The 26,590-nt window shown below is 38.5% G+C and overlaps 2 protein-coding genes across 2 annotated transcripts in view; both read right to left on the reverse strand.

Annotated features, from left to right (window-relative positions):
• Positions 1–2,232: 2,232 nt before the first annotated feature.
• On the reverse strand, positions 2,233–18,462 carry homer3b (homer scaffold protein 3b). The gene is made up of 10 exons (XM_053635178.1): positions 18,033–18,462; positions 9,759–9,915; positions 9,539–9,670; positions 8,723–8,830; positions 6,506–6,645; positions 6,144–6,300; positions 4,409–4,519; positions 3,237–3,317; positions 2,915–3,139; positions 2,233–2,646 (listed from the first exon to the last, which is right to left on the reverse strand). The coding sequence occupies exons 1-9, from the start codon at positions 18,035–18,037 to the stop codon at positions 2,954–2,956; spliced, it is 1,077 nt and encodes a 358-aa protein (XP_053491153.1). The 5' UTR covers positions 18,038–18,462; the 3' UTR covers positions 2,233–2,646; positions 2,915–2,953.
• Positions 18,463–24,139: 5,677 nt separating this feature from the next.
• il12rb1 (interleukin 12 receptor subunit beta 1) overlaps positions 24,140–26,590 on the reverse strand; it is a 12,082-nt gene continuing 9,631 nt past the window's right edge. Inside the window, exons 13-15 of the mRNA XM_053635450.1 lie at positions 26,411–26,486; positions 26,217–26,292; positions 24,140–25,495 (exon numbers count right to left, since the gene is read on the reverse strand). Of these exons, the coding sequence (XP_053491425.1) occupies positions 25,118–25,495; positions 26,217–26,292; positions 26,411–26,486 (530 nt within the window). The 3' untranslated portion in view covers positions 24,140–25,117. The remainder of the gene's footprint in view (positions 25,496–26,216; positions 26,293–26,410; positions 26,487–26,590) is intronic.

The raw sequence follows: 26,590 nt of genomic DNA on the forward strand, positions 1-26,590 counted from the left end.
TTGTTGAGCTGTGTAACTTTACTACAGTTTTTCTTCTCTCTTTTTTTATTAGCCATTCTCATTACTTGGGATTTAAGACATTTGACAAGAATCCGTCAACGTTCAGTGAGAGATTATATATATATATATATATATATATATATATATATATATATATATATATACTGACGATATTACAAGGTAGGGACGATTTAAAAATCCAAGCATCATTGCTATACCTGATACACACTAATGGTGCGTCCTCACTAACGTACATGTCTTCTTGAGTATGCGAGTGGTTTTGCCCCATTTTCTTGCCAGTTTGCTCTGTCAATTCCCACCCGCCAGCCAACTCTTCCCCCATCATACAGCTACCACCAACTGGGGAGGGTGAGGGCTAACACATGCTTCCTTCAAGACACATGAAGCCAGCCAACCTCATCTTTTTGCGCTTTTTGAATTCTTTTTGAACGCGCTATCTATCCTGCTCCTTATACAAGAGCTCACAGATGCCCACGAGTGATCGTGTCGCTCTGATTGACAGTGGAGACAGAGTACATCATCCGTCCCACCCAGAGAGCACGACCAATTTTGCCATCTAGACTCCTTGCTACGCGTAGCAGTGGCATCATCGGGATTCAAGCTTGCAATCTACCGACAACAGATCGAACAATTTTCTGCTGCACCACTCAAGAACCCCTTCTACACTGCCTTACTTTCACATGGAAATGAAGGTTAAAAAAAAATAAAACAATAAAAAGTCTACAGCTAACATTTCATTCACACTACATGGTGTTTAAATTTTTTTTTTGGAAATTCCCTGGGCCAAATGAAACACGGTACTGGGTTGTAATTTTTCACAGTAGATAAGGCAGTACCTTTTATTGTGAACAAATAAAAAACAAATTTAAAAAAAAAAAAAAGGACAGCATTTCTCATATGCGAGCATTAGAAAAATAGCATTTATGCAAAAAGTTATTGTGAATGGAGAGTAAAGAGCTGCTCAGGAAAGAACGGTAACACCAAAAATGACCAACATTAATAGTTTGCTTGACGAGGAACCAGAGCTGGTACGCAGCTGTAAGTCTGCACCTCAGCACATTTTTAAAAGCTCTGCTTAATTGGTGTTAGTAGAAATAGCATCTTTTAAATCCAAATACGCAATATGATACCTAAAAACTAAACTGATCAGTTCACAGCTGAAGTTGGAAGTTAGTATAAAGTCCTTTAGGACTTGCAGCATATTGTTCAAAGAAATATAAAGAGTAAGCAGTGATGTTTGAAAGTCATTTCTCCAAAAAATTAAAGGTAAGGTTGAGAATCAGATGTAATCAAAAGTTCTACGAATAAGCACTGAAACAATCCAGTTCACAGGAACTCTCCACACGCAGTCTTTAAATCGTCATTTTTTTGTGTGTTTTTAGATGTCATAGTTGTCCTAATATCCCGCAGTCAAACATGCACATGAAGTCCAAAAGTATGTGGACACCCGACCGTCGCACCCATATGTGCACCTTGAACATCGAGTTTCAGTGTTGGTCCGTCATTCGCTGTTATAATAACCTCCGTTCTTCTGGGAAGGTCTTCCACTAGATTTCGGGGCGTAGTTGTTTGCGCTCATTCACCCAGAAGAGCATTAGTGAGGTCAGGGAGAAGGTCTGGGGTTCAGTCGGCGTTCCAGTTCAAGGTGTTCAGTGGGGTTGAGGTCAGGGCTCTGTGCAGGACTCCAACGACTCCACTCCAACCTTGGCAAACCATGTCTACATGCATTTGTGCACAGGGGCACCGTCATGCTGGAACAGGTTTGAGCTTTTCCAGTGAAGGGAATTGTAACAACAGCATACAAAGACACTCCATACAATTGTGTGCTTCCAACTTTGTAGCAACAGTTTGGGGAAGACGCACACACCTCATTAATGCTCTTGTGGGTTTAAGAGCGCAAACAACTACGTTCCAAAATCTAGTAGAAAGCTTTCCCAGAAGAGTGGAGGTTAATGGTGGACCAAGTCTGGAACAGGGTGTTCAAAAAGCACATATGCGTGTTATGGTCAGGTGTCCACATACTTTTGGCCATAGTGTGTATTTAACAGACAGTGATGACACTGTAAACTAATGGCTTAGTGTCTCATCATCTTGTTGAAACCTCTATCTATGGCCAAGTCTGAACCTCTCTCAGAGGTAACTAATATTGCCATAACAGTTACATAATTTTTTTGCTAAAGTTAACTTAATATAGAGTGGTGTAGTGTCATGTCAATTGAATCATTCAATAGTTTATAATACAAAAATCATATCAGCAATGCACATACTATTACATATTATAACAAGAAGAGATCTAATTTAGACCTTTAGTTTAATCCCAGTTTTAACTCCCAAGTTGTGATCTACCATTAATTACACTGTGCTCTGAAATGACAAAGACCAGCCTGTGTGCGCATGTACATGAAGCTCTCAAGAAACAATCTCAGATCAGAGAAACACAGGAATCTTTTAGCGGACTCTCACAGCCTGCGACACACTCGTCTCTCCAGTACCTCGTAGGATTATTATTGTACATAGCGCGGATCTTTCACTTCACTTTTCAGTCCGGTTTTGTATATCCTCATGTGCTGTTTTATGGGGAAAAATAAGTCACGGGGGCTGTTGATCTATCCAGGCGTGAAGAGACTGGAGACAGGGAAAACATTAGGGAAAAATTCAGTAACGAGTAATATCCTTTTTGCAAGAATAACAGAAATGATGAAGGAGAAAATCCCAGTCTTATTCTAATGTGCGCATGGTGAAATCCATGCTTCTGCCTCTAAATCTAAGTTTTAGTGACTATTCGTTTATTGCAGTGCAACTTTACCAACTATCTTCTGAGGAAAGTAATGTATACTACTGGAGCTGAAGCATGTTTAAGAGGAATTAAGTGGTGTGCTTCTTCTCTACATGCCTGTATGATTCAGCAGTCTGATGCTTGAGGTGATGGTCGCTATTTATCTAGAAAGTTGGCCAGGCTCTGTCTCAAGCTGTTCAGATCAAAAATCTTGACGTCCAGCACTTCGATGACTTTCCGCACTTCACTCTCCGCCTGCTGCCGTGCTTCCAACGAAGAGGCCAAATTCTGCTCCGCTTTCTGCACTTGCTGTTCCAGTTCAAAGTTCCTCTGTTCCAGCTCCTAATGACGAAGCAAAAAAAAAAAAGCTTCCAGTTACATTAACTCAACCTCCCTTGCTGCACCAAAAAGGGTTATTAACAAAGAAGCCCAAGCTTACCTGCATTCTTTTATTAATCTCCTCCCTCTCCTCCTCCAAATCCTGGAAATCTGATTTCCTGCCCTGTAGCTTGTTAATTTCCTGCAAGCATATAGTCATCCAAAGGTTTTCTGACAGAAACGGACCGTTTTGAAAACAGTACAAGTCGTGTGTGTGTGCGTCCCCCAGACAGTTGCCAGACTCGGTAAACAAATCAATAAACGCAGTAAATAAATAATAAAGGAACAATTCCTTACTGTCCACATAAGCTTTAAAATGAAAAGCAATTGTATCCAATTTGCTTTTGATCATTCTTGAATCGCATCTTTCATACACAAAAGAAATGCACACATTTGTGAGCAGGCACTGTTAATAAATTATGGCCCTGGATCTGTAGCTCACACACACTCAGGCAGATTTAACAAGCTGAAGATTCTCCACAAGGGAGAGCTATTGCTCAAGTAGCACCTAAAGTGACAAATGAGCAAAAATAAATATTTCACACCATAATTCAAATTTGTATGTATGTGTGTGTGTATATATATATATATATATATATATATATATATATATATATATATATATATAAATAGTACAGTACTTTTTCATGGAACAGTCAGTACTGGTACAGTCGGTACTGTTCCAGCCATCTATCAATCTTCTATAGCACTTATCCTTCAGGGTCACGGGGAACCTGGAGCCTATCCCAGGGAGCATGGGGCATGAGGCAGGGTACACCCTGGACAGGGTGCCAATCCATCGCAGGGCACTATCACTTACACATTCACACACCCATTCATACACTACGGACACTTTGGACACGCCAATCAGCCTACCATGCATGTCTTTGGACTGTTGGAGGAAACCGGAGTACCCGGAGGAAACCCCCGCATCACGTGGAGAACATGCAAACTCCAAACAAACAGTGCAGCGACGGGAATCGAACCCCCGACCCTGGAGGTGTGAGGCGAACGTGCTAACCACGAAGCCTCTGTGCGCCCGTCAGTACTGTTTATTTTTGTAATAACTGTCAGCAATATTTTACTTCAAGTGTCATGTTTTCATTCAGTATCAATTTGAAAAACTTAATCGGTTGATTAATCGGTTATCGGCAGGTACTGCCCAACTTAGTTATCGGTAAAATCGACCATCGGCTGATCTCGAAAATGAACCACTACGAAGAATACTCGTACTTCATCTTTTGCCTTTAGAAGTGCCTCCATATCTTCTACAGACTGGAAGAGATCCTCGGTCCTGTTCTCACATGAAGCAGTATGTCCACTTTGCTCTTCCAGCTCGGCTACCTGAAATACAGAATGAGACGACTGTGAAGAACTCCCTCGCAAATTATCCACTTTCTCTTCTCCAATCTGGGAGGGGAAAAAAACAACAAAAAACCTTTCTCGACAAAATATCATCATCATAGTAGCGGTACATCAGACAAATCCCTTTACGAGCATTGTTCCTTTATGAACGTGGGAGCTCTGAAACACAACCCGTACACTTGGCTGCTGTTTCTAAATTTGCTTCCCCCTCTTTACACTTCACATAGTAATCTTGCCATTACCCACACACAGTTCTTCCAAAGCACAAGTTGAGTAATGCACAGGCAACAAATCTTTGCACTGTCACTGAAAAAGCCGTGAAGCAAGGCAAAACAGGGTCATTTTTAGCATACTCAGGCTTTAGAGTGCTGATCATGTTTTCTGCTTATTTTAGAACAAACTAACAGCAGCAAGTTCCCCACAGTCATTTTTCTTTTATCCACCCTACAGTCAGAATGATACACTGCGCTACCGCAACTTTTTTTGTGTTTTCCTTTATGCACCATGGGACATATTCAGAGTAGGCGAATTAAGTTCAAAGATTTCTGCGGGGAAAGTTACACGTATTCTGAGATGGGTTAAGCACCTTCAGTACCATTCAGATTACGCAAATTAGTCATGTGTACAGTAGATCAGCCCTCTGAGGTTGCCAGATATTTCTTGAGTAGAAGCAATTTTTCCGTCGTGTCTAATCCACCGCCTTTAAACACAAGCACTTGGCTTTAAGACTGAAAGAATTTAGGGAGCGAAAATGTAGACTGTTGTTTGATGGCAAACGGAATACAATGCAGCGTACGATCAAAAGATCAAAAGACAATTTCAAAATATTTTTGAAAAACTGACCCAAGGATATACGAATAAAAAGATTGCAAGCACTGAAATAAACACCTAATAGGAGTCTAGTATATTGACAATATTTTGTTGAATGAATAGTACTAGTTGTGAGTTTCACATTAAATCACTGCAGATCTAGTTTAATTTAACAATATGATTTCCACTCTCATAATTTAGAAGCCTATAAAATAGCACTTGATCCAGCACTTCCCATTATTTAGCATTTTATTATTTTAATATATCCCATATACATACACACACATATATATATATATATATATATATATATATATATATATATATATATATATATATATATATATATATATGGCAGCTCAGATTAACGATAAGGAAGGAAAGCGAAGTAAGCTTGTCACTCGAAACGAGATGAACAATAAGCAATAAACTGCAGCGCAGTTTAATCTGAATAAGCACTCATCTTTATTCGTAAATAAAGTGCTAAATATGTCTAAATCTAATTCAGAGATCAGGTTACTTTTTCAGAAGGAAGAATCTGTGGTTATGCGTTACCAGCATGGAGATGTCTCTGTCTCTCCTTGATTACACACAGAAACAACACAAAACCTTCAGAATTGCTTTTCACTATACTGTTTTTTTTTTTTTTTTTGCAGTTCTGATTGTCATACAGTCCGGTTAATCAACGGAGTTTAATACTAAACAACAGCCAAGGCTGGTGTGCTGCTCGCCAAAGATACATGGCCATGAAGAGTCTGCCGTGAACAAAATCAAGCAGAAGAAAACAACTGGCCTGGTCTCGGAGTCTGTGCGTCTCCTGCTGATACTCGGCAAGCTGATTCTTCCACTGTTCAATGCTGCTGTTGGCTTCATGGAGCGCTGCGACAAGCTCGGCGTTGCTCTTCCTCAGACTGAACAACTCGGCCTCCATTTTTGTCTCACATATTGATCTATAGAAAACCAGAGCACATTTGCTAAAAGTATGATATGAACTCATAGTCAGAGCAACTTAAGCACATATTTAAGTAAAGCTGTAACGAATACAATATAGGTATGAACTAAACATCTGTACATGTGAACATATCCCTTTTTACTGGATAAATGTCCTAAACATAAATTCCAGTTGATGCTTCAGGATAAGAGTCAGTATATTACCCTTCCGAGGGAATCTTTTTAACACACTCCTTCTTCGAGGCCAGCTCGAGGTCTGCACTCTTGCTGCGAAACAGCTTGTCCTCCCCGGAGCCGTTTACACACAGAAGCGCGGTTGGAGAGTGCCGATCTTCAGACAGAGCCTGAACAACGGAGAGCCGAGAGGTGAAAGGTGAAGAGGTGACTTGATAAGAATCCCTAATTAGTCTCTAAGAACAACAGACCATAGTTTCTCTTATAATTAGTTAGTATTATTACTAACAGCTGCAAAGAAGTCTGCTATGTTGAAGATAATCACACAGTTACTGGTAGATGCATTGATGAAATTAAACAGAGGGTGGTTTTTTTCCCGTAAGAAGGGATCAAAAATAAACCACACAAAGCCTTTTCAGAAGAACGAGTGAGATTTTTTGGGGCTCAGAAAACTCTGGCGGAAAAATAAATAAATAATTGGCGGTAATCTGATAAACACATTTACACATATTTAAGTAATCTGAGGCCTCCAGTCTCCAGGCCTACATGTCAAGATTTCTTTTAGTTGCATCACTGCAAGTAGTGAAGATGTTTGTTTATATTTTCATGAGCGACGTCTTTGTACTGTTATGTTTTTTGCTTAAAGAGTTCAATATTCTATGAAGGACGTACGGAGTAAAGCTAACAAATGGTCCATTGATTCACTTTGTAAATGTCATACTTGTCTTAGTATGTTTACATGACCAATTTAATATTCTTCATATTATTAGTGTCCATGTAACCCATGTGGGTTTACATTCTCTTTCAACACCACACAATCATGACTTAAAAAGCATGCTGTACGGGATCTTTCAAGCCCTGTGCTCTTTCATTTAGGAAAAAGCTTCTATTATTAATCCACCTCAAACTCCGCTCTAGCCAGGAGAGCTCGTTCTTACTTGCAGGGCTCAATACCATCAACTCCTTATCTGACAGCGAGAAGCGAGAGATTTAGAGTCCTGCTCTTACTGCATGTTTTAAAATAATTTCAAACAGAAAGAATTGATCATAAGGGATAGAAAGCTCATCAAAGACAGCTCCATACTGGTTAATCTCAATAAGTGGGAATGAGAGAGACTGGTGAATTATACCTACAAAAAGTAAATGCAAGCTCAAGACTAGGAACAACACCGCCTTCAAGAGTTAGACTGGGCACAGACCATTGCATTCAGAATGGAGAGGTCAAGCAAACTAGGTCAGAGCTTACCCATTATAAGAAGACATCACATATGCAGTAACTGGGTTTTAAAGCTTTGGGCTCCTCAAGGACTTGAGGTCCCACAAGATAAAGGAAACTAAAGGGAACTCTAAAGGGCTTATTGCTGCCCCATAGCTACATGAAGAAGAGAGCCGAGCGAGGAAATGAAAGTATGTATTATACATCATGCTTTCTTATTCATACTGTATATGTAATACCATTCAATAATAAATAAAATATTAACTGCAAAAAAAAAAAAAAAAAAGATATGGAGGAGCAATACATAAATAAATAAAACGTTATAAATGGCTGACTTAGAAACCTGACTTAGAAGAAAGAAATTCTAAAATAACATTTTAAACCATTAACAGTGAGTGAAGCCATAGAGCTGTAGGCTTTACACGGCGACTCCTTATTTATTTATTTGTGTTTTCCATGTTTCTTTGTTTTCATGTACCACTGGTTTCCCGCAGCACTCTAAAATGGCTTTTATTAATTGAAAAGAAAATGCATTTATACCAGCCACAGACACACACTCTGTTTACTTGAACCATTCATAATACTCAGGTCAGAGTAAAGATGAATAATTCTGCTTTAGTAGAAAACTCATACAGACCATCCATATGGCTTAAGAGAAGCACAGAGCGCTTCTTAGGTCAACACAGTAAAAGTACATTATGAACTATAAAGAAGTTTGGTAAGTGCTTGAAGGTAAGGAAGACGTGATACAACATTTTGGATACATAATTTTCATTTTAGTATATAGTTTTTTTGCATTTGGCTTGGCATTTTCGACCTTGTATTCATTTTCCCAAGGTCCCAATCCAAAGGGCATTGGATATTGTAATGTCTTATATTGAGTATGAAATTTGTGAAGCGATTTTCAAGTCACAACTTCAAATAAAATTAACCATTAATTTAGGCACCGTATGGCATGAAGGAATCAAAGCCACTACATTATAAGTATGAATGTATAATGAAGTGTTTTGATCTAAAGCAGGGTAAAAGACCTGTAGAGGAGCGATGTTTAAACCAGGACTGATCAGCTCAAACTTCTCTTGAGATTTCTCCCTCATGAGACGTGCAGCTTCCTTGACTTCTTTGAACTGTTCTGAAAACTGTGTAGAGTACATAAAATACAAACAACAAAATCAAAATTTAACAGCTACCAAATAATTTTTATATCGTATTGGATGGCAATACACTGGAAAGGATGGGATTGGAATAGATGAATGGATGTCATTTTAATGGATTGTTTGGGATGGTTGGCATTGGAATGCATTGGGACTGGGATTGGCATTAGATGGCATTGGGATAGATGAATAGATGAGAATGAAATGAAAATGGGAAGAATAAACCAAGGATGGATGGGATTGGAATGTGATGGATGGATGGATCGATTTGAGATGGGATCGAGATGGAGATTGGACTGGGAATGAGACTGGGATGGGAGCATGGATGGATGGATGGATAAATTTGAGATGGGATCGAGATGGAGATTGGACTGGGAATGAGACTGGGATGGGAGCATGGATGGATGGATGGATGGATGTTTTATTGATCTTGTAAGGGAACTGGCTGGTTACAACAGTCAAACAAAGCACAGTGCATTAATTAAGTACATAAGTAGAATTTGACCTCAAAATATATATTTAAAAAAACTGTCATTGTAAATTGTAATCCAACTGCAATTTGGAGTCAGATTTCTAAAATTGGTTCATTGTGCATTATACTTCTTTACTTATTTAACAGTTCATCATCTTAATCCAGGAAGAAGTGCTAAACAGTTTCTAAAGCACTTAACCTTCGTTCAGAAAACTGCTTACCTGTTGAAGATGCTGCTCTGAAGAGAAGCCTAACCCATACACAGTGTTTGCTCTGCTGTCTGCCCACTGCCCAAATTTCTGTGAAGTCTTGGTGAAGGTCATATTAGGTGTTACGGTGCTGTTTATAATTGCCTGAGTCGAAGCAAATAGCAAGAAGACGTACACTTAACTCAAAATAAAGACCATACAACTTGTAGTCCTTTGGATCTAGCGGCCTTACCTTTGTGCCTCCTACACTGATGATGCGATACACAGTCCTGCTGGCATCATAGAAGAATGACACAGTGACGGCATGCTTGCTGGCAGGAATCCAGTTGCGCTTAGTGGTCGGATCAATCTGGAAGACGTGTGCCTTTGTGCTAAAGAGAGGCTGCTCCCTGTAGTACACCACAACATTCACATTAAATCTTATTCAAAGAGTTCATTAAGAATATTTTGCACTCTTAAACGAAACATATATTTAGCAGAGATAAAGCAGAAAGTTGGTGGAGAAAATCTACCATGTCATAAGCCAGAAGTCTTAAAGCAATATGGTGACTCCACCTCAAATCACCAGATAAAAAAAGAAAATAAGAAAAGGTTCCTGACTGACAATCCCAGATTTGATTAATACTTTCTGGAAATAATATCACTATTCCCAGTATATATTGTGTATAATTTCAGGCTTGTATTTGCGTTAGTTTCTGAGATACATACACTTTAAAAATGGCCCTAATTTTACTATAAAATCAAGTGCTACAGAAAAAGTTACAAAAGTTCCATAAGTAATTACTTTTGAACTATTCATGCTAGATGCATAACTGTCAGGAATCATTCTCTAGTATAAGATGTCTTATACTGAACTTCCAAAATACGTTCAAGGTACCAACTTCATATCTTGTACATTTGCTAATTAAAATATGCTCTTTCAAATGGTATAATTATTTTTATGGTATACCTTGTCATACATGGGGAATATGCAATTGCAATATGGGTGTGAAAGTTTTATTTATTTATTATTTTTTACCACTCCTATAATTGAGAAAGGTTTTTCCATACATAGCTACAACATGCATAATACCTGTGAAAATGTAAAACATCTAATGTGCTTTAGTGTGGCGCTGTAGAGGCCAGACTTTGCTCCTAAGCATGAAAGTTTATTCATTTATTTATTTATTATTATTATAAAAATTTTCACAAGACCATAAATTGGCAAATATGCAACTGTGGACGTTCTACTTTTGAAATAAAAGACGTCTTATACTAGACAACGACCCCTGAAAATTTCATGCATTTAGCATGAATAATTAAAAAGTAATTACTTATGGAACTTTGTAACTTTTTCCGTAGCACTCGTTTTTCACAGTAAAATTAGGGCCATGTCCCCTTTCTATATCTCAAAAACTAATGCAGATACAAGGCTGAAATTTTGCACACTATTTATCAGGAATAGAGACATTATTTGCAGAAAGTATGAAGCAAATCTGAGATGGTCAGTCAGTAAACTCTAATAGCCAAAAGTTGGGTACTGATTGTAACGTGTCCGATTAAGTCACAGTAAGGCATTCCTGTGACTTTGTATTGCAAGACACTTGCATAATGTTTTGAAAGTTGTTATAATGGACAGTGTGTGTGTCCTCTCTGCTTCAGTAATGAGCTGGTAAATTAAGTCTGACCTGCTGCAGCTTCCTCTGGTTTCAAACTCCCCAATCAGTGAATTTAGAAAGTGCAGCATTTTACACGCAGAGTAAAATGTACTGTAAATGTACACGCTGAGTATAATGTAATGTACATACTGTAGTGAATACAGACTTGTACATTCTTGCACACGTACGCTTTTGCAGTTAAAAACCTATGTTAAGCAATTTAGCTCCCAGCTCCAGAATTATTGGCACCCTTCAAGATAATGGGCAAAATGATGGTATAAAAAGAACATTACACACAGTGATTTTGACTATCCACTCAAACAGCAGGAAAAAAAAGTTTTTGAAAATAAGTTTTTTTAAGAACAATATTTTATATAAAATGTGTGCCAAAATTAAAGGCACTTCTAGAGAATATTTCAATTAAATATAAACAAATTGAACATTTTAAAATTGCCCTACAGAAAAACAATTGCTAACTGCCTTGTTTCCTTGGGAGATAAATATGAAGTAACACAAATTTTAAATTCCTTTACCATCCATTCACCATTCTGTCACATCTCTGGCTGGAACTGATTCTCTACCAGCAAAAAAATGTTCAATAGTAAGCTAGTGTAGTATTTGCCAACATTTCTCACTCTTTTTAAATGATTTTTTTTTTTCTGGATTTAAAAGACATAGCAATTTTACATAGCAATTTAATACTTCATATTCATTTTTTATTGATTTGCCCTTAGTGACAAATTTCTCATAGCCTGATATTACATTTCTTCCGGTGAGCCAACTCTACTTCTGGAGCAAATCCCAAACAGTTTTCTATTCACTTTGTTTATGCTCTACATAGGATAGAACAATACAGCTGAACGCCGTATTTCAACAAAGTTGAATAGTGTAGAAAGACTTTTGAGATTCAGCCCCACAAGACTGCTTGGGTGTCATCTGGTACAGTTTGCACTCCTCTGTATTGTCACTAAAGAATCTAGTATTGGCAGGCTTGTGAATGGGTGTGTGCACCATTCAAGTACGCGGTCCTCCTCAATTTCTGCTAGTCCTCGCCTTTTCTGCCGATTTAAAAAATGCACTGGGGCTGGTCTCAAGCATATGTGTGTGTGTGTGTGTGTGGTGGTGGGGGGGGGGGTCGTTTGGAATCTCTTTCAGTTTCATTCATTTTGATGCTGGAATATTAATCATCCACACTTCGAAAAACAATGTGATATGCTGGAATCTATTTATAGAAGTGACTCGTTCATAAAACTGAGAAATGTATTACAGGATGTCTTCTCTGATGGGATGAATAAAGTTTCTATCGATCTAAACACTCAGAGAGAAGCTCTAACCACTCATCATAAGTGCTCAGGCAAACAGCGTTGGTGTGTCCTCTCACATTTGACTGGTGAGCCTGTGCCAGCTGAGTGGAGGAAGATGACAGGGTCACGGAGTGGTCACATCCCTGAACGGATGCCTTTGGCGCATTTATATTTACAAAGCCAATATGTGCCATCCTAAAGTTATATGTAGCCTTTGCCATGCCATCTCACTCTTGCTCTGCCTCCAGCACTCCCTCTTTGGCAAATGTAAATTGTATGATCAAATTACATATGCCTGGTTTCCAAATCACTTATGTGAATTTCAAGTAGAATTTTACTACTTGTGCCCATCAAATCAGTAGCCAATAGAAAACTTTTAAGTGAAGGTTTACAGGATGGGAAAGAGAGAGCCACACTCAACTGAGATAGTGCTGTATGGGATTGCTATATGATAGAAAATTCAACTTTTTGGCTATACACACCATCTACAAAAAGAAGAATGCATACAATGAAAAGTATCGAATACCCACCGTCAAAATGGTGGTAGGGCACTGATGCTTGAGGTTTGCTTTTCCTGTATGTTTCCAGGGGCTTTAGTAAGCACTGATGGCACTAGGTAGCAAGATTTGTACCCCAAATCTTGGTTTTATTTTAAAATAAAACTATGCAGCATCCCTTTCCATATTCGTTTTGATCATTTTCTTGAAGGGTGCCAATAATTTCAGAGTTGGCGGTATATCATGACATAACCTCTAAAACAATAATAAACAAACAATGTTCATTGAATGATTATACAATTGCACAATTCAGCAACTATTAGCCATGTTACCCAGTCACGCTGGCTTGTCTACTGATCACTATTTTGAGATTTGGCACATGGCAGCCATGATGAAAAGTGGGACAGCCTCAACCAACTTCTTCAAAAACAAAAAGGGTTCGCAAAAAGGGGTTTGTAACTCACCGATACCTTTTTACAGTAATATTTATCTTTGCTTTCTCTTCCTTTATCTTCGCTTTCTCCAGAAAAATCGCACATTCTGTTGAAAGACTTGCCATCTTCCATTCGGATTACAAGAAATGCACCATCTGATGGACTAATTTTCAGAGCCAAGCATCAGAGTCACTCCACTGGCATGCAGAGTGGGTTTGAGAACAGTTTGGCTGTTCTCAAACAAAAATCTCAAGTTTGGCTTGATCCCCTCCATAATCTACTGTAAAGGAGGATATGACACTCTGGCATCTTTACCAAAAAAAAAAAAAAGAACAAAAGTCCAATGGGCATCCCTGGAGGAAATACTAAGACCAGGAATACACACTAATGATGTCTCAAGCCCATTTTTCCCCATTCTTGATAAAATACCAATATCAAAGCTATGGGTATCAACTGATGCTCAATACTGAGCGTCTGTTGCCAGGTTTTGCAAAACATCACAGAAATGATGATGATCTGTATCAGGCCCTGTTCATACTTGGTTTTAAGCCCTTTCCAGTCACAACTGGACAGCCGAGACAGGTCTGCCAAAAGAAACCAAGTATCACTTCAAAACCAGCCCCCAAAATAACCCAATACCAATGTATATACAGAGCTTGACAAATGTGGACAAAAATGGGAAAACCAACTTCAGGTGTTTCAGAAAGGACAAGCACTTTTAGCAGCTTCAATGAACTTCGGCATGGATTCAACAAGTCTCTGGATCTGACTGGAATATGAGCACCATTTTTCCAAAAGAGATTTCCTTGATTGGTGTTTGATGATGGTTTTAGACAGCGCTGCCAAACACAACAACCCAAAATCTCCCATAGGTGTTCAATGATGTGATGTTACATAGGACAGGGATGGGGAACTCATTTTGGTTAGCCATGTTGGCTAAAATATCACCTTAGGCGGGCCGAGAACAATCAGAACAGTTAAAATTGAACTTGACACTTATTTGTCACGGGCGCACAGTGCGGAGTTTGCATGTTCTCCCCGTGCTGCAGGGGTTTCCTCCGGGTACTCCGGTTTCCTCCCCCAGTCCAAAGACATGCATGGTAGGCTGATTGGCGTGTCTAAAGTGTCCGTAGTGTATGAATGGGTGTGAGTGTGTATGTGATGGATGTCAAGGGTGTACCCCACCTTGTGCCCCATGCTCCCTGGGATAGGCTACAGGTTCACCACGACTCAGTACATACAACATAAAGGATAAAACTGATACAAGACCAGGCCTATCATTTCACCACATCATACATAACTGGCTTTCATAGCAGCATTGCTAATCTCCCGACTAGGAGTAAAAACTGACTGTTGCTTTTTAAGTTCTGCAATTTAACTGGTCATTTACCTTGTCATTTACCTTGCCTGGCCAGTCTACTGGCTGTACTTCTCCGCACGATTTGTATTGTAATGCCGTCAAATATTAAATTCTTTGAGGACCACCACTTGCTGGGAGCAAATTAAACAAATTGTTGTTTTTTTTATTATTATTTCCCAGAAGAAATATTCTATTGTCCATTTTTCTTGGAATATACGGTACTCACAATCCACCTTCCGTTTCTTTGAAAGGGACATTTTTCACATAACCACGTTTTCACGTTACGTTGGAAAATGCCCTCACAGTGTAACAAAGCCACTGGACCCACTCGTTATAGAGGTCAAGCATTCGGGCATGTACCGTTCTCTTGGTGTGAGCTGCACATGCACTCACTCACTTGTCAAGAATATGGTAAACAATGACAAGTGACCATATCCCTTTTTTTCCACATCTCTGTAGACCAGTGGTAATGGTATTTGCACCACTGTATTTATGTGCATTCGTCTTTGTAATGGCATTGATGACAATGATGGTAGGGTTTGTATTGTAACCCTACTATAATATCCCTATATCATAATATACTATCATATTCACGATGGAAGGGGTACAGTGGCTTAGTGGTGTGCCACACACTGTCAGGGTTGGGGGGGTCGTGGAGTTTGCATGCTGAGGGGTTTCCTCAGGGTACTCTGGTCTCCTGATTGACATTTCCAAATTGTCCGTAGTGTATGAGTATGTGTGATTATGCCCTGCGATGGGTTGGCACCTCCATCCAGGGTGTTCCTTGCCTTGTGCCAAAAGTCCCCAGGGACAGGCTCCAGGCTGCCCATGACCCTATGTAGGATAAGAGGTGCAGAAAATGGATGGATGGATGGATTGATGGATTTACAACGGACTGTTCTTTGACAGTCTGATCACATCCTTCAATAACATTCTCAGTCACCTAAAGAACAGTTGCTCTTCTGTCCTCCTTACATATCTCACCAATATACAAGCATCACAGTCATTTAATGTGCACTTTTGGCTACAGTTTCCCACTCTCCATACTGATATGTTTCACCAAGATCTAAATGCAGATTACTTTAATCACTGTTCCTGTTGAAACGCAGTTCAGCCATCTTTGTGACTGAAGCTCGTGCAGAAGCTCCTTCTGGACCCAGTTATTCGGGTTTTCCGTTTAATTTGCCACACGTCTGTATATTTAGCTATTGGTTAGCATTTCCTAATTAATTAGATTGGTCGCTAAAATTGGACAATAATTGCTTCAGGCAAGATGGATGACGATACCGTGTCTGAACAGGATCTAAAACTATCGCAGCTGCCATAATTTAAGCATGCTCTGCCTTTTCAACTTAGTTTTTAAATGATTATTATTATGTTTTAACAACGGTTTTATGCCCGTATCCCAGATATTTCCAGAAGGATTCATACTACCCTGTTCGGATGGCATTAGTTTTACACAGGAAGCTGGGTATTTCCAGTTTTATTTAATTATTTATTTACTTTCTCCCCATTTTCTCATTCTGTTCCCATATTACAGCTTTATCAGAGAGGAAACATACAAATGTTTGATTAGACAACACCCTGCGAAATACCATCTAAATAGGGATTCAGTCCATATCATAAGTACACACGACAGTGTCATATAACAAGCAGGACATAAGGACACAGGCAGACAGAAAAGCAGTCCAAACTGTTAAATACATAATGGCGGTGGTTAAGGGTTAAGAGCAAATCATTAGTTCAAATCCCTGGCTTAATCAACTTTCATCAGATCAGCCAATTTTGAAGAAAGATATTTGAAAAGTACCAATGTAAATGTTTGACAGCTGACTGGAATAAAGTTGGTTTGACAATAGTCGTGGACATGAAATTAAGGGACTGTCTCTAAAGTTACATACGACATTGTTAAACACGTTTCTAAGTTCAACAGCATTTGAAGGGAATGACTTACAGTCATATAACCAACTGTACAGTGTTCATCTAGGTGTCAGGTATGACGCACACCTTTTAGATTTTTGATATTTAATAAAATATACTATTAAATCATATATAAAAACTGCCATGTATTTCACTGCAGAATGGGCTCATACACAAAATATACCATCATTTAAAGCTCAATAGCATTTGAAGGGAATGATGTACAGCCACACAACCAACTGTACAGTGTTCATCTAGGTGTCAGGTAAGACGCACACCTTTTAGATTGTTGATATTTGTTAAACTAAACTATTAAATCACATTTAAATTTGATATGTATTTCATACCTGAATAAGCCCATACACAAAATATATCATAATTTAAAGCTCAATAGGATTTGAAGGGAGTGACATACAAACATGAAGCCAACTGTAAAGGGTTCATCTAAATGTCAGGTATGATGGACACCTTTTAGATTTTTGATATTTAATAAAATAAGCTATTAAATCATATGTAAATATTGCCATGTATTTCACTACAGAATGGGTCCATACACAAAATATACCATCATTTAAAGCTCAATATCATTTGAAGGGAATGATGTACAGTCACACAACCAACTGTAAAGTGTTCGACTAGGTGTCAGGTATGACGCATACCTTTTAGATTTTTGATATTTAACCCTACAATGCATGAACCAAAAAAACCTTCACGAATGCATAAAGGGGGTCAAAATGACCCATACTGTATATGAATATGTATATTCATACATATTCACACACACACACACAAATATATGTGTGTGTGTATATATATGTATGTATACACACACACACACACACACACACACGTGTGTGTGTATATGACCGTAAGTCATTCCCTTCAAATGCTACTGAAATATCATGTATAACAATGTCGTATGTAACTTTAGAGAAGGTCCCTTAATTTCCTCATATCCACGAATATCGAACGTCCAACCAACTTTACTCCAGTTGACAGCTGTTACTTCCTGATATACAATGACTAAAACAACAGGCAGCTTTAACAATAAGGTGTTACATTTACATCCTCCACACTGTAAAACTGTACTGCAGACTGGGGCTTCGTCCAAACCAGCACACTATCCCACTAAACAGCATGGTGGTAGTAGTATGGCACTGTTTAGTGCACAGTTTGGGACGGAGCCTCAGATTGCCACGTTTAAAGACATATGGGAAGTCGAGTTGATGAAGTTAATCAATTGTTCTCTCTCTCTCTCTCTCTCTCTCTCTCTCTCTCACACACACACACACACACACCCACACCCTAACCTACACCCAGCTCCATTAAAGAAGGAGCTTGGACACAAACTCACCCCATTTTCCACGAATGAGTTTGGAAAGTGTTTCTGGTTTAGCTCCCGACGTTCAGTAAACAAATGAATCCGTCAACTTTCAACTTTTCCTTCTTTTTCTTACTAGGCAAAGATGACTGGCAACATTCCTGGAACGTCAGATAACGTTATTTTTAAGTTGTTGTTTTGGTTTTTTTTACTCTTGTCTTTTGTTTTGTCCTTTAGCGTTTTAGGATGACGCTTTTCTCCTTTTCTGTCTAGTCGCCTCTCGGTTTTTGATCTCCATATCAAAGCTGTTGACTCCAGTATGAGTGATGTTTGTTGTTGCAGCGTCCAGAAAGCAAGCGAGATCCATAGGACTTGGTCTGGTCTGGAAATGCAGTAAAAACCCAGCAGCACAGTTACAGAAACACTGCATTAAGGAGCTCAGTGTGTGAGCGTGTTCTGCTGCCTCCTGCTGGTCACATCATAAACTTACACACACACAGCTGGAGAACCGCCACCAGGCTCTCACACGCAATTCAAAAACAGCTTTTGATAAATAAATAAAACGGTTTGATAAAATAATAGCAAATAAAAGAAGAAGAAATACACATTGATTTGTCTGAGCATTTTGTACATGTTTACAGTGGCGATGTTATTGTGCGGTCTGTGGTCCTGTTGCACTGGTTATTCTTTTGTCGCGACAGGACTTCACAAACCTGGCAGCTAGGTTTGAGCTTGCTGAGGTTTCTCCTAGCAGGTGTGGGAGTTTGTTCTTATTTAGCATCAGATTGAAGTCTTTTTCATCTTTCATGGATGGTATTTTTGCCCGGTGTCTTTCTGATCGTGGAGTCATGAACATTGACCTTTATTGATGCAAGAGAGGCCTGTAGGTCCTTTGATGTTGTCCTTGGCTCTTTTGTGACTTCTGGATGTGTAGTCGCTGTGCTCTTGGAGGAATTTTGGAAGGTTGGCCACTTCTGGGAAGGTTCACTACTGTGCCGAGTTTTTCCATTTGGAGATAATGGCTCTCGCTGTGGTTCCTTGGAGTGCCAGAGCCTTTGAAATAGCTTTGTAACCCTTCCCAGACTGATGCATTTCAATCAGCTTCTTCTTCATAATTTCTGGAATCTCTTTCAACTTTGGCATAGTGTTTTACTGGATAAGACCTTTTAACCAACTTCATGCTGTTGAAAAAGCTCTATTTAAGTGTTGATTTGATTGAACAGCGTTCACAGTAATCAGACCTGGTTGTGTCTAGTCCAGCTGAACCCCATTATAGGGATTTGGGGAATTATTAACTATGGGGGCAAATACATTTTCACACAGGCCTAGTTGGGACTGGTTAACTTTTTTTGCTTCAATAAATAACATTATCATTTAAAAACTGTATTTTGTGTTTACTCAGATTGCCTTTGTTTTATCTTAGAGTTTGTTTTAATTTATGAAACGATTTATTATGAGATATACACAAAATCAGGAAGAAATCAGGATGGGGCAAATACTTTTTCACAGCACTGTACATTGTACTGTCAATTTAGGGCCAGATGGCACTGCATTTTACTTTGTGCTTGTGTTTGTGTGTTCCAATAGGTGATGTAGTTTTGTTTTTGTAGTGCTATAATTTGGTGAGGTCTGTTATAATTTGGTTTCCGTGTTAGTGTGTGTTAATGAACTGAGGTTCAGGACCAGCAGGGTGAGGAGACTCTTCTCTCTGCTCAGCTCTTGGCATTGCAGAGCTTTGTAGTGATAGGTCTGGGGGTCAATGTGTTTACGGTGGAGTCAATATTTGATAGATCTTTTCTGAATGTTGAGCTGTAGTGGGAATCGGCCTAATTCAGCTCTGCAGCTGTTGTCTGTAGTGTTTTGGTGAACTTATAGGATGGATTTTTTTGCAGAATTGTGTGTGCATAATTTCAGCTGGGTGTTTATCCCATTGTGCAAAATTTCGTTTTGTAAGTGTCCCCCAGACCTCATTATCATACAGCATTATTGGTTCAATTACTGATACATATCATTTGAGCCAGATTCTAACTGGAATCTGAATCTGAATTTGTTTTTCAGTTGCGCAGAATGCCCTGCGTGCTTTCTCTGTCAGCTCATTCACTGCAGGACTGAAATTTCCAGTGGAACTGATTTTCAATCCCAAGTAATTGTATTCTTTACAGTTTTCTATTTTGTGTGTCCCTCAAATGAATTGTGGTGTGTTTGCTTGACACCTGGATCATTTTTGAAAAATAACAGTTTTGGTTATTACTTTTTGAGGTTGACTGTCAGGGCCCAGGTCTGACAGCGCTGCTGCAGCAGGTCCAGGTTCTGCTGTAGACCCTGAACACTGGGAGACAACAGGAGCAGGTTGTCTGCACACAGCTGGAATTTGACCTCTGGGTCATGTAAAGCGAGACCAAGTGCAGCTAATCGATCTAAAATGGAGGCCAATTCATTAATATATATTATAATAGTGTTGGTCTAAGGCAGCAACCCTGTCTCACTCCACGCTCCCGAGGGAAGAATTTAGTTCCTTTGTTGCCAATTTGAATTACGCACTTCTTGTTTGTGTACGTGGGTTTGATGATATCATATGCTTTACCCCCTACATCTATATCTATCTCTGTCTGTCTCTGTTGCTCTCTCTCTCTCTCTCTCTCTATCAAAGTCAAAGTCAAAAGGTTGCTTTATTGGCATGACAAATTTTTAACATTTGTATTGCCAAAGCTTGGATACAGACTTTGGGAATAAATGAGAAAACAACTAGGCCTACAGAAATAAATAAATAAATAACAAATGTACATACATTCAACAATACAGTCGAAAAGAAACACTAGTAATGACACTCAGAGAACCTTGTGAAAAGAAATATGTGTGTGTGTGTGTGTGTGTGTGTTTGTTTCTCCCCATGGGCACGGGTTTCGAAATAAAAAAAAGAAAAAGAAAAAATGGCCAAATGGCTTTATTTTCACGACAGCTGGGAACTCGGAATTTCCTACTTGCCACATTTGAGCGCTGACAGGAAACAAGAAACCGGAAATCAAATGAATGCTCACCAAAAACTGGAGTCAAAGAGTTGTTTGATTAGTACTTACTTTATTAAAAAAAAAATTAATGGATGTGATAATTCACTGTCAATAGTGCTGAAAAAGACACGAAAGAGTAATTTGATTTTATATATATATATATATATATATATATATATATATATATATATATATATATATATATATATGTATATATATACATAATAAAAATATTGAAGTATCGCCCAATATTTAGCGAGTTCAAATATAACCTGGAACTCAAAAGTCTGCTTAAAAACCTCAAAGCACGCTGCTATTGCTTGTTCTTACTTTTCACTATGGGCGCCGCCATTTTGAAGTGACGTCACGGAACCGCGACTCGAATATGTCAGAGCTCTCGAAAAAAAAACTCCGAGTAGGAATTACGAGTTGGAGAGCCGTTATATAATTCAGTTTTTTAAAAATATCTGAACGTGTACCGTTTATTTTTATTTTTCTGATATCATATAACACAACAAAGGTTTATGAACTGCTATTGCCACTCACAGAGGTGTTTTGGTCCTCCGAAGTTCAATGAAGAACACATTGTGTTATACTGTGTGAAGTGACCAGTAGATGGCAGTAGAAGACAGTCAGTCATGTTCTCTTAAATTATGCCGCTAGTGTAACCTCTTTAGTCAAATCTTTACAGCCCAGAATGATCAGCACCCTACATGAAATTAACATAACATAAATAACATACACAATGGGCTTAAACATATGAATGGTTTACAATATTGTTTTGAACCACAGATCATTTTGCAATTTTTTCGGCTAACACTATTATTTCCACTCACCACAATAAAATATTATGTGAAGTCTACTCTGGAAAGAATAACAACACTGAGCATTTTCCTGAAATGTCTAGCACTTTAGAGAGATATTTAACGATCTGGTAGAGGCAACCAGGTTTTGGACTAAATGTCACTGGTATTTAGCAAAATTTATGACAAGTCTCATGCAGACCTCCTTCAAAAAAAAAAAAAAAAAAAAAACCATGCAAGTGTTACTTGACAAAAAAGTACAGCCTTTCCAAACCGCAGGTTGTTATGGAGATGGCATTTACTAAATGATTTTGAAACTTGTCAAACCAGCGAATTGTTTGTAGCTTTGCATCCCTCACCACGTTCGTTACTCTACTGTATGCTTATGCATCATCTTCCCAGAAGATCTTCAACTTTACACTTTTTATCATGGCATTTTAAATACTTATGTATTTTCTTACATCTTTTACCTGTTTTGTTAGTAATCATCTGTCCTTTTGTGGGTAAAGCTGGTTTTTCCACATGGTCGTGGGTGGCACTGGGAATGTACATGCACAGAAACTTGTATTCAGTAATTTATACCGCAGGGAAACAAAACAGAAATAAATAAAGAAAGAAACAGCCAAGTATGGGCAGTGGTGGCTCAGTGGTTAAAGGCTCTGGGTTACTGATCAGAAGGTCAGATGTTCAAGCCCCAGCCCTGCCAAGTACCTGTTGTTGGGCCCTTGGGCAAGGCCCTTAACCCTCAATTGTGTAAATGTAAGTTGCTTTGGATAAATGTGTCTGCCAAATACCATAAAATGAAAACAAACAAGTGCTAATTTGTAGTACATGTAATGCATACTTGGAGTTATAAACAGGTTTTGTGTTCTTGATGAGAACACTTCTCCTACATTGTTGTTTAGTGGAAACATTTACAACTAGATCCTGCAATTGTGTGTTAGTAGAGAGAGACACTACCACCCGTTCTCCCACACTATTGCATTGTAGAGACACTTCATTGCCTCTCCCTCACTGTTGTATATGTGATTTATTCTGTATCCTATATGTGCTGATTCAGATCTGTTCACCCATTGGTTTGGAAGTTGATTTTTTATTTTTTATTTTTCCTGTGGATGTGTTCATTCATTCTTTCTTTAAATTGTGCAGTAGTGTTGTTTATACCACAACATTGTTGAATTCTCATTTCTGATTGGTCAGAAGATTAAGAAGGACGATTCATTTTCTATAAAAACACAGCCCAGATAGTAGTTCTGGCCAAGGCGAGACAAAGCACAGGTTTATGTTAATCTGTTCATTGTAATGTTATCATTTCGATAGTAAAGTTTCTACCTTATTGTTTGTTTAATAAAAATTTACACAGGGAATTATATGCTGGTGCCCCACATAAACAGATTTTATTTTTTTTTTTTTTTTTAAATGTGCAGTTGTTGATATGGTGAAGTTGAAACTTTTACTGTTAAAACTGTTCCTTTATGTTTTTAGACACAGGAGAGTCTTCAGGGGAGAGGATGTTCTTCTTTAGGAAATTAGGAAGTTAAATGCCCAGATTGTAAGGTTCTGCTAGAGATAGTAAAATAAACCACTGGTGAGAATTAAAAAACATATGAATATATATGGTACGTGCTAAAAAAAAAAAAAGCCTGTAAGTACAGAAAGTCACACTTTAGTGAAAAACGTCCTTACAGAGTGAATCAGATTTAAAGTGCACCTATTATGGTTTTGAAACACGCCTAATTTTATTTTAAAGGTCTGATACAATAGATTTACATGCCTCCAAGGTCAAAAAACACTTTAATGTGCTCATAATTTCAACTGCAGCATTACCCCGAGTGTGTCACAAACGACTCTTTAAATGATCTGTTCTCTACTCTGATTGGTCAGATGTCACAGTCTGTTGGGATTGGTCTACCGCTGTCAGCGAGCAGCCGATGAAGACCAGAGGCGGGGCTTTTTTTTTCACAAACCTACGTAGATTAGTACAGGAAGTAAAGTCTGGAATAACTAATGACTCGTTTCAGCTGTTCAGAATCGCTTCCTTCTTTCGGGAGTCGATAACTCCGTTGCTCGTGCGCTTTGTTTTTTGAAACTTTGCAGACATTTTACATTCACAAACAGCTCTATAACACATTACATGAAAGGTAATATCTGAAAAACTATAATAGGTGCACTTTAAAAGGTTACATCAGGTGCAACCTCTGCTGTACAAGTCCCTGTGAATGAGCTGTTATTATACAAACAATAACATATTACAATGAGTTCACTAGTATAAATCTTGCAACTGATACTTCTGACCAATCAGATTCAATAATTCAACAGCGCCGTGGAATACAGAAGGTAACAATGAACGCATCACGCACATGTTTATTTATTTGGTCCTGACACATTTAACAATGAAACTATGGTTAAACCACTACATCCAACATCAAATCAGATCGGTTCATTCACTTCCTTTTGAATGTTATCTGATCTGTGGGGAGATCAGATGTGTTTTTCTGCACAGTAACCTACTATATTACTATATTTAGTATCAGTTCACATGCACTTTCCAGAGATAGATATATTTTTTGTTGTATAGTTCAATGTCTGTTTTTTTCCCGCATTCAAATGTAATCTCATGCACTTGATGTTTTTTTTTTTTGCCTTTGAAGCTTAGCCATTTTACTCACAGACTGAACAGTAAACACAGACCTGTGACCACAACCGGGTGTTAGAGTGAGTAATCACCACCAACTGAACTTTTTGTTGAGAAGTTGTCAGAATGTTTCTCAGAACCCGGTTATTTCCAGCATCACATCTTACACGACAAAGTCGAAAAATAAAAAAAATCTAAAGACATCTAATAAAACCTTTTGTTTGTTTGTTTGTTTGATTTGTGTTGATTTTTCAAATTCCTTGGTAACTCAGTACTTGAATTGTATCATGTCTTAGAATGGTTCGTATAGTTTCCAACATACAGACCTTTGATATGTTTTTACTTGCAAATGCAAGTTCTCTCATACATTTACATTTATCGATTTGGATGGTGTTTTTATCCAAAGCAAATTACAAGTGAGACAGGATCCACAAAACTATGAGCGTTGCAGGTCATGCATCACCGCCCGCAAAAGAGAGTACTCTGAGATACATGCACACACACACACATACACAGAGTGCGTATCTGCATTGTTGTCCAGCTGCCGTCAGAGCATTTCTGAGAGATTCTGTACAGTAAACAAAGCTATCTGCCGTTTAGTATCACACAGTGGTGTCTTTACCAGGGGCAGATTATAGTGCCGCAATAATGCTTCCAGTAGTAAAATATGTGTTATGATTGCACCGATATCCCCTCATTGTCCAAACCTCTATTTTCAAAAAACAGGCCGTTTTTGTATGAGGGTGTGCTGACCTCGCAGCTTTCCATCTGCCCTTTGTCTGCAATCTCCAGGGACTCAGGAAACTGAAGCAACTGTCCTTTATAATTAGGGTTGGGAAAGGCACTTGGTTTGTCGCTAGAGATGAAGCCGGTAAAATCAGTTTCATCATCATCCTCTTCGCCTTCATCTTCCTCGTCTTCATCCACACTGACCTCATAATAATGTAGTGAAGTGCCGTGTTTCTGTTTGGGAGAGCGGCTGTGTTTATCCTGATCACCACGGCACAAGAGAATGACATTGTCCACCTCCTCTGTCAAGGTCTTCAAATTCTACAACAACAAATCAATTCGCTCAGATATCCACCAACTTATCTATAATACACACACACACACACACACAATGTTTTGACCCTTAAAGTCCCCGTGAATCTAAATTGAAGTTTTGTGGCTTTTAGTATGAATATGTTAGTCTTAAAGTTATCTATAAGCTAGTGTGCTCCAAAACGATGACAAACTTCGCATCTAGAAGATATATACATTCAAATTTTACAGTCTCTCTCTACCACCGATACAGATCAACCATTTTTATGACACCGTTCTGCACTTCAGCGTCTCATCAGATTTTCCATCCAATCAAATGCTCTCTAGAATCTGAAGTGTCCCGCCGCCAACATTATAAAAAAAATCACCTCGCTTAAAAGCTATAGGCTATTTAAAAACAGGGAGGAGCCACTCAATGTTACCCGCCCTGACTTCCTGTTTCATTGGAAATGTCAACACACTGAATACCACTGTGCGTATCAAGGCATTTCACGGGAACTTTAACTCTGCAAAATGTTTGTGCTGCACTGTGCAACTGTGTACTTTGCTGACAATATATAATTTTTAGGGTTTTTTTTTCTTCTGACTTGACCACAGCTTGGAAATCCTTATGTAGGTCAAGCAGTGATGCTATTAAATAGAACACTGCTTTTTTGTTTTAGTTTAAATGTTTAAATATCAACCTAATAAAAATACACCAATGCTATTTCAAACGATCGGGACTTCTAACCTGGTTGTCCATATGAGGCATAGCTACTAAAGAGATCACAGGGCTTGGGATCATTGGTAACAGCTTACTCCTCAGCCTGGAATGTAGATCAAATAGTTAAAAATACAGAAACAAAGAATTTATAAAACACTGGAAGTCACGTGCGTAGTGTGACCATGAATATGACACCTCTAATAAAATAGATTTGCACTTACCTTCTGATAGCAATAGACACTGCAATGGAAAATAGAAGCACAACTGCACACACGATTAAGATGATCATCTTCAACCCTAAGAGAGAGAATAATCACTGGTGATGCCTTTGCTTTGAATCTTACATAAAAGGACCTGAATAGGTTTAAAAACTCTAGTATGATCATAGTCATACTTCAAAG

The sequence above is a fragment of the Ictalurus furcatus genome, chromosome 10, assembly GCF_023375685.1.
Source record: "Ictalurus furcatus strain D&B chromosome 10, Billie_1.0, whole genome shotgun sequence".
In the NCBI taxonomy this organism is placed as follows: Eukaryota; Metazoa; Chordata; class Actinopteri; order Siluriformes; family Ictaluridae; genus Ictalurus; species Ictalurus furcatus.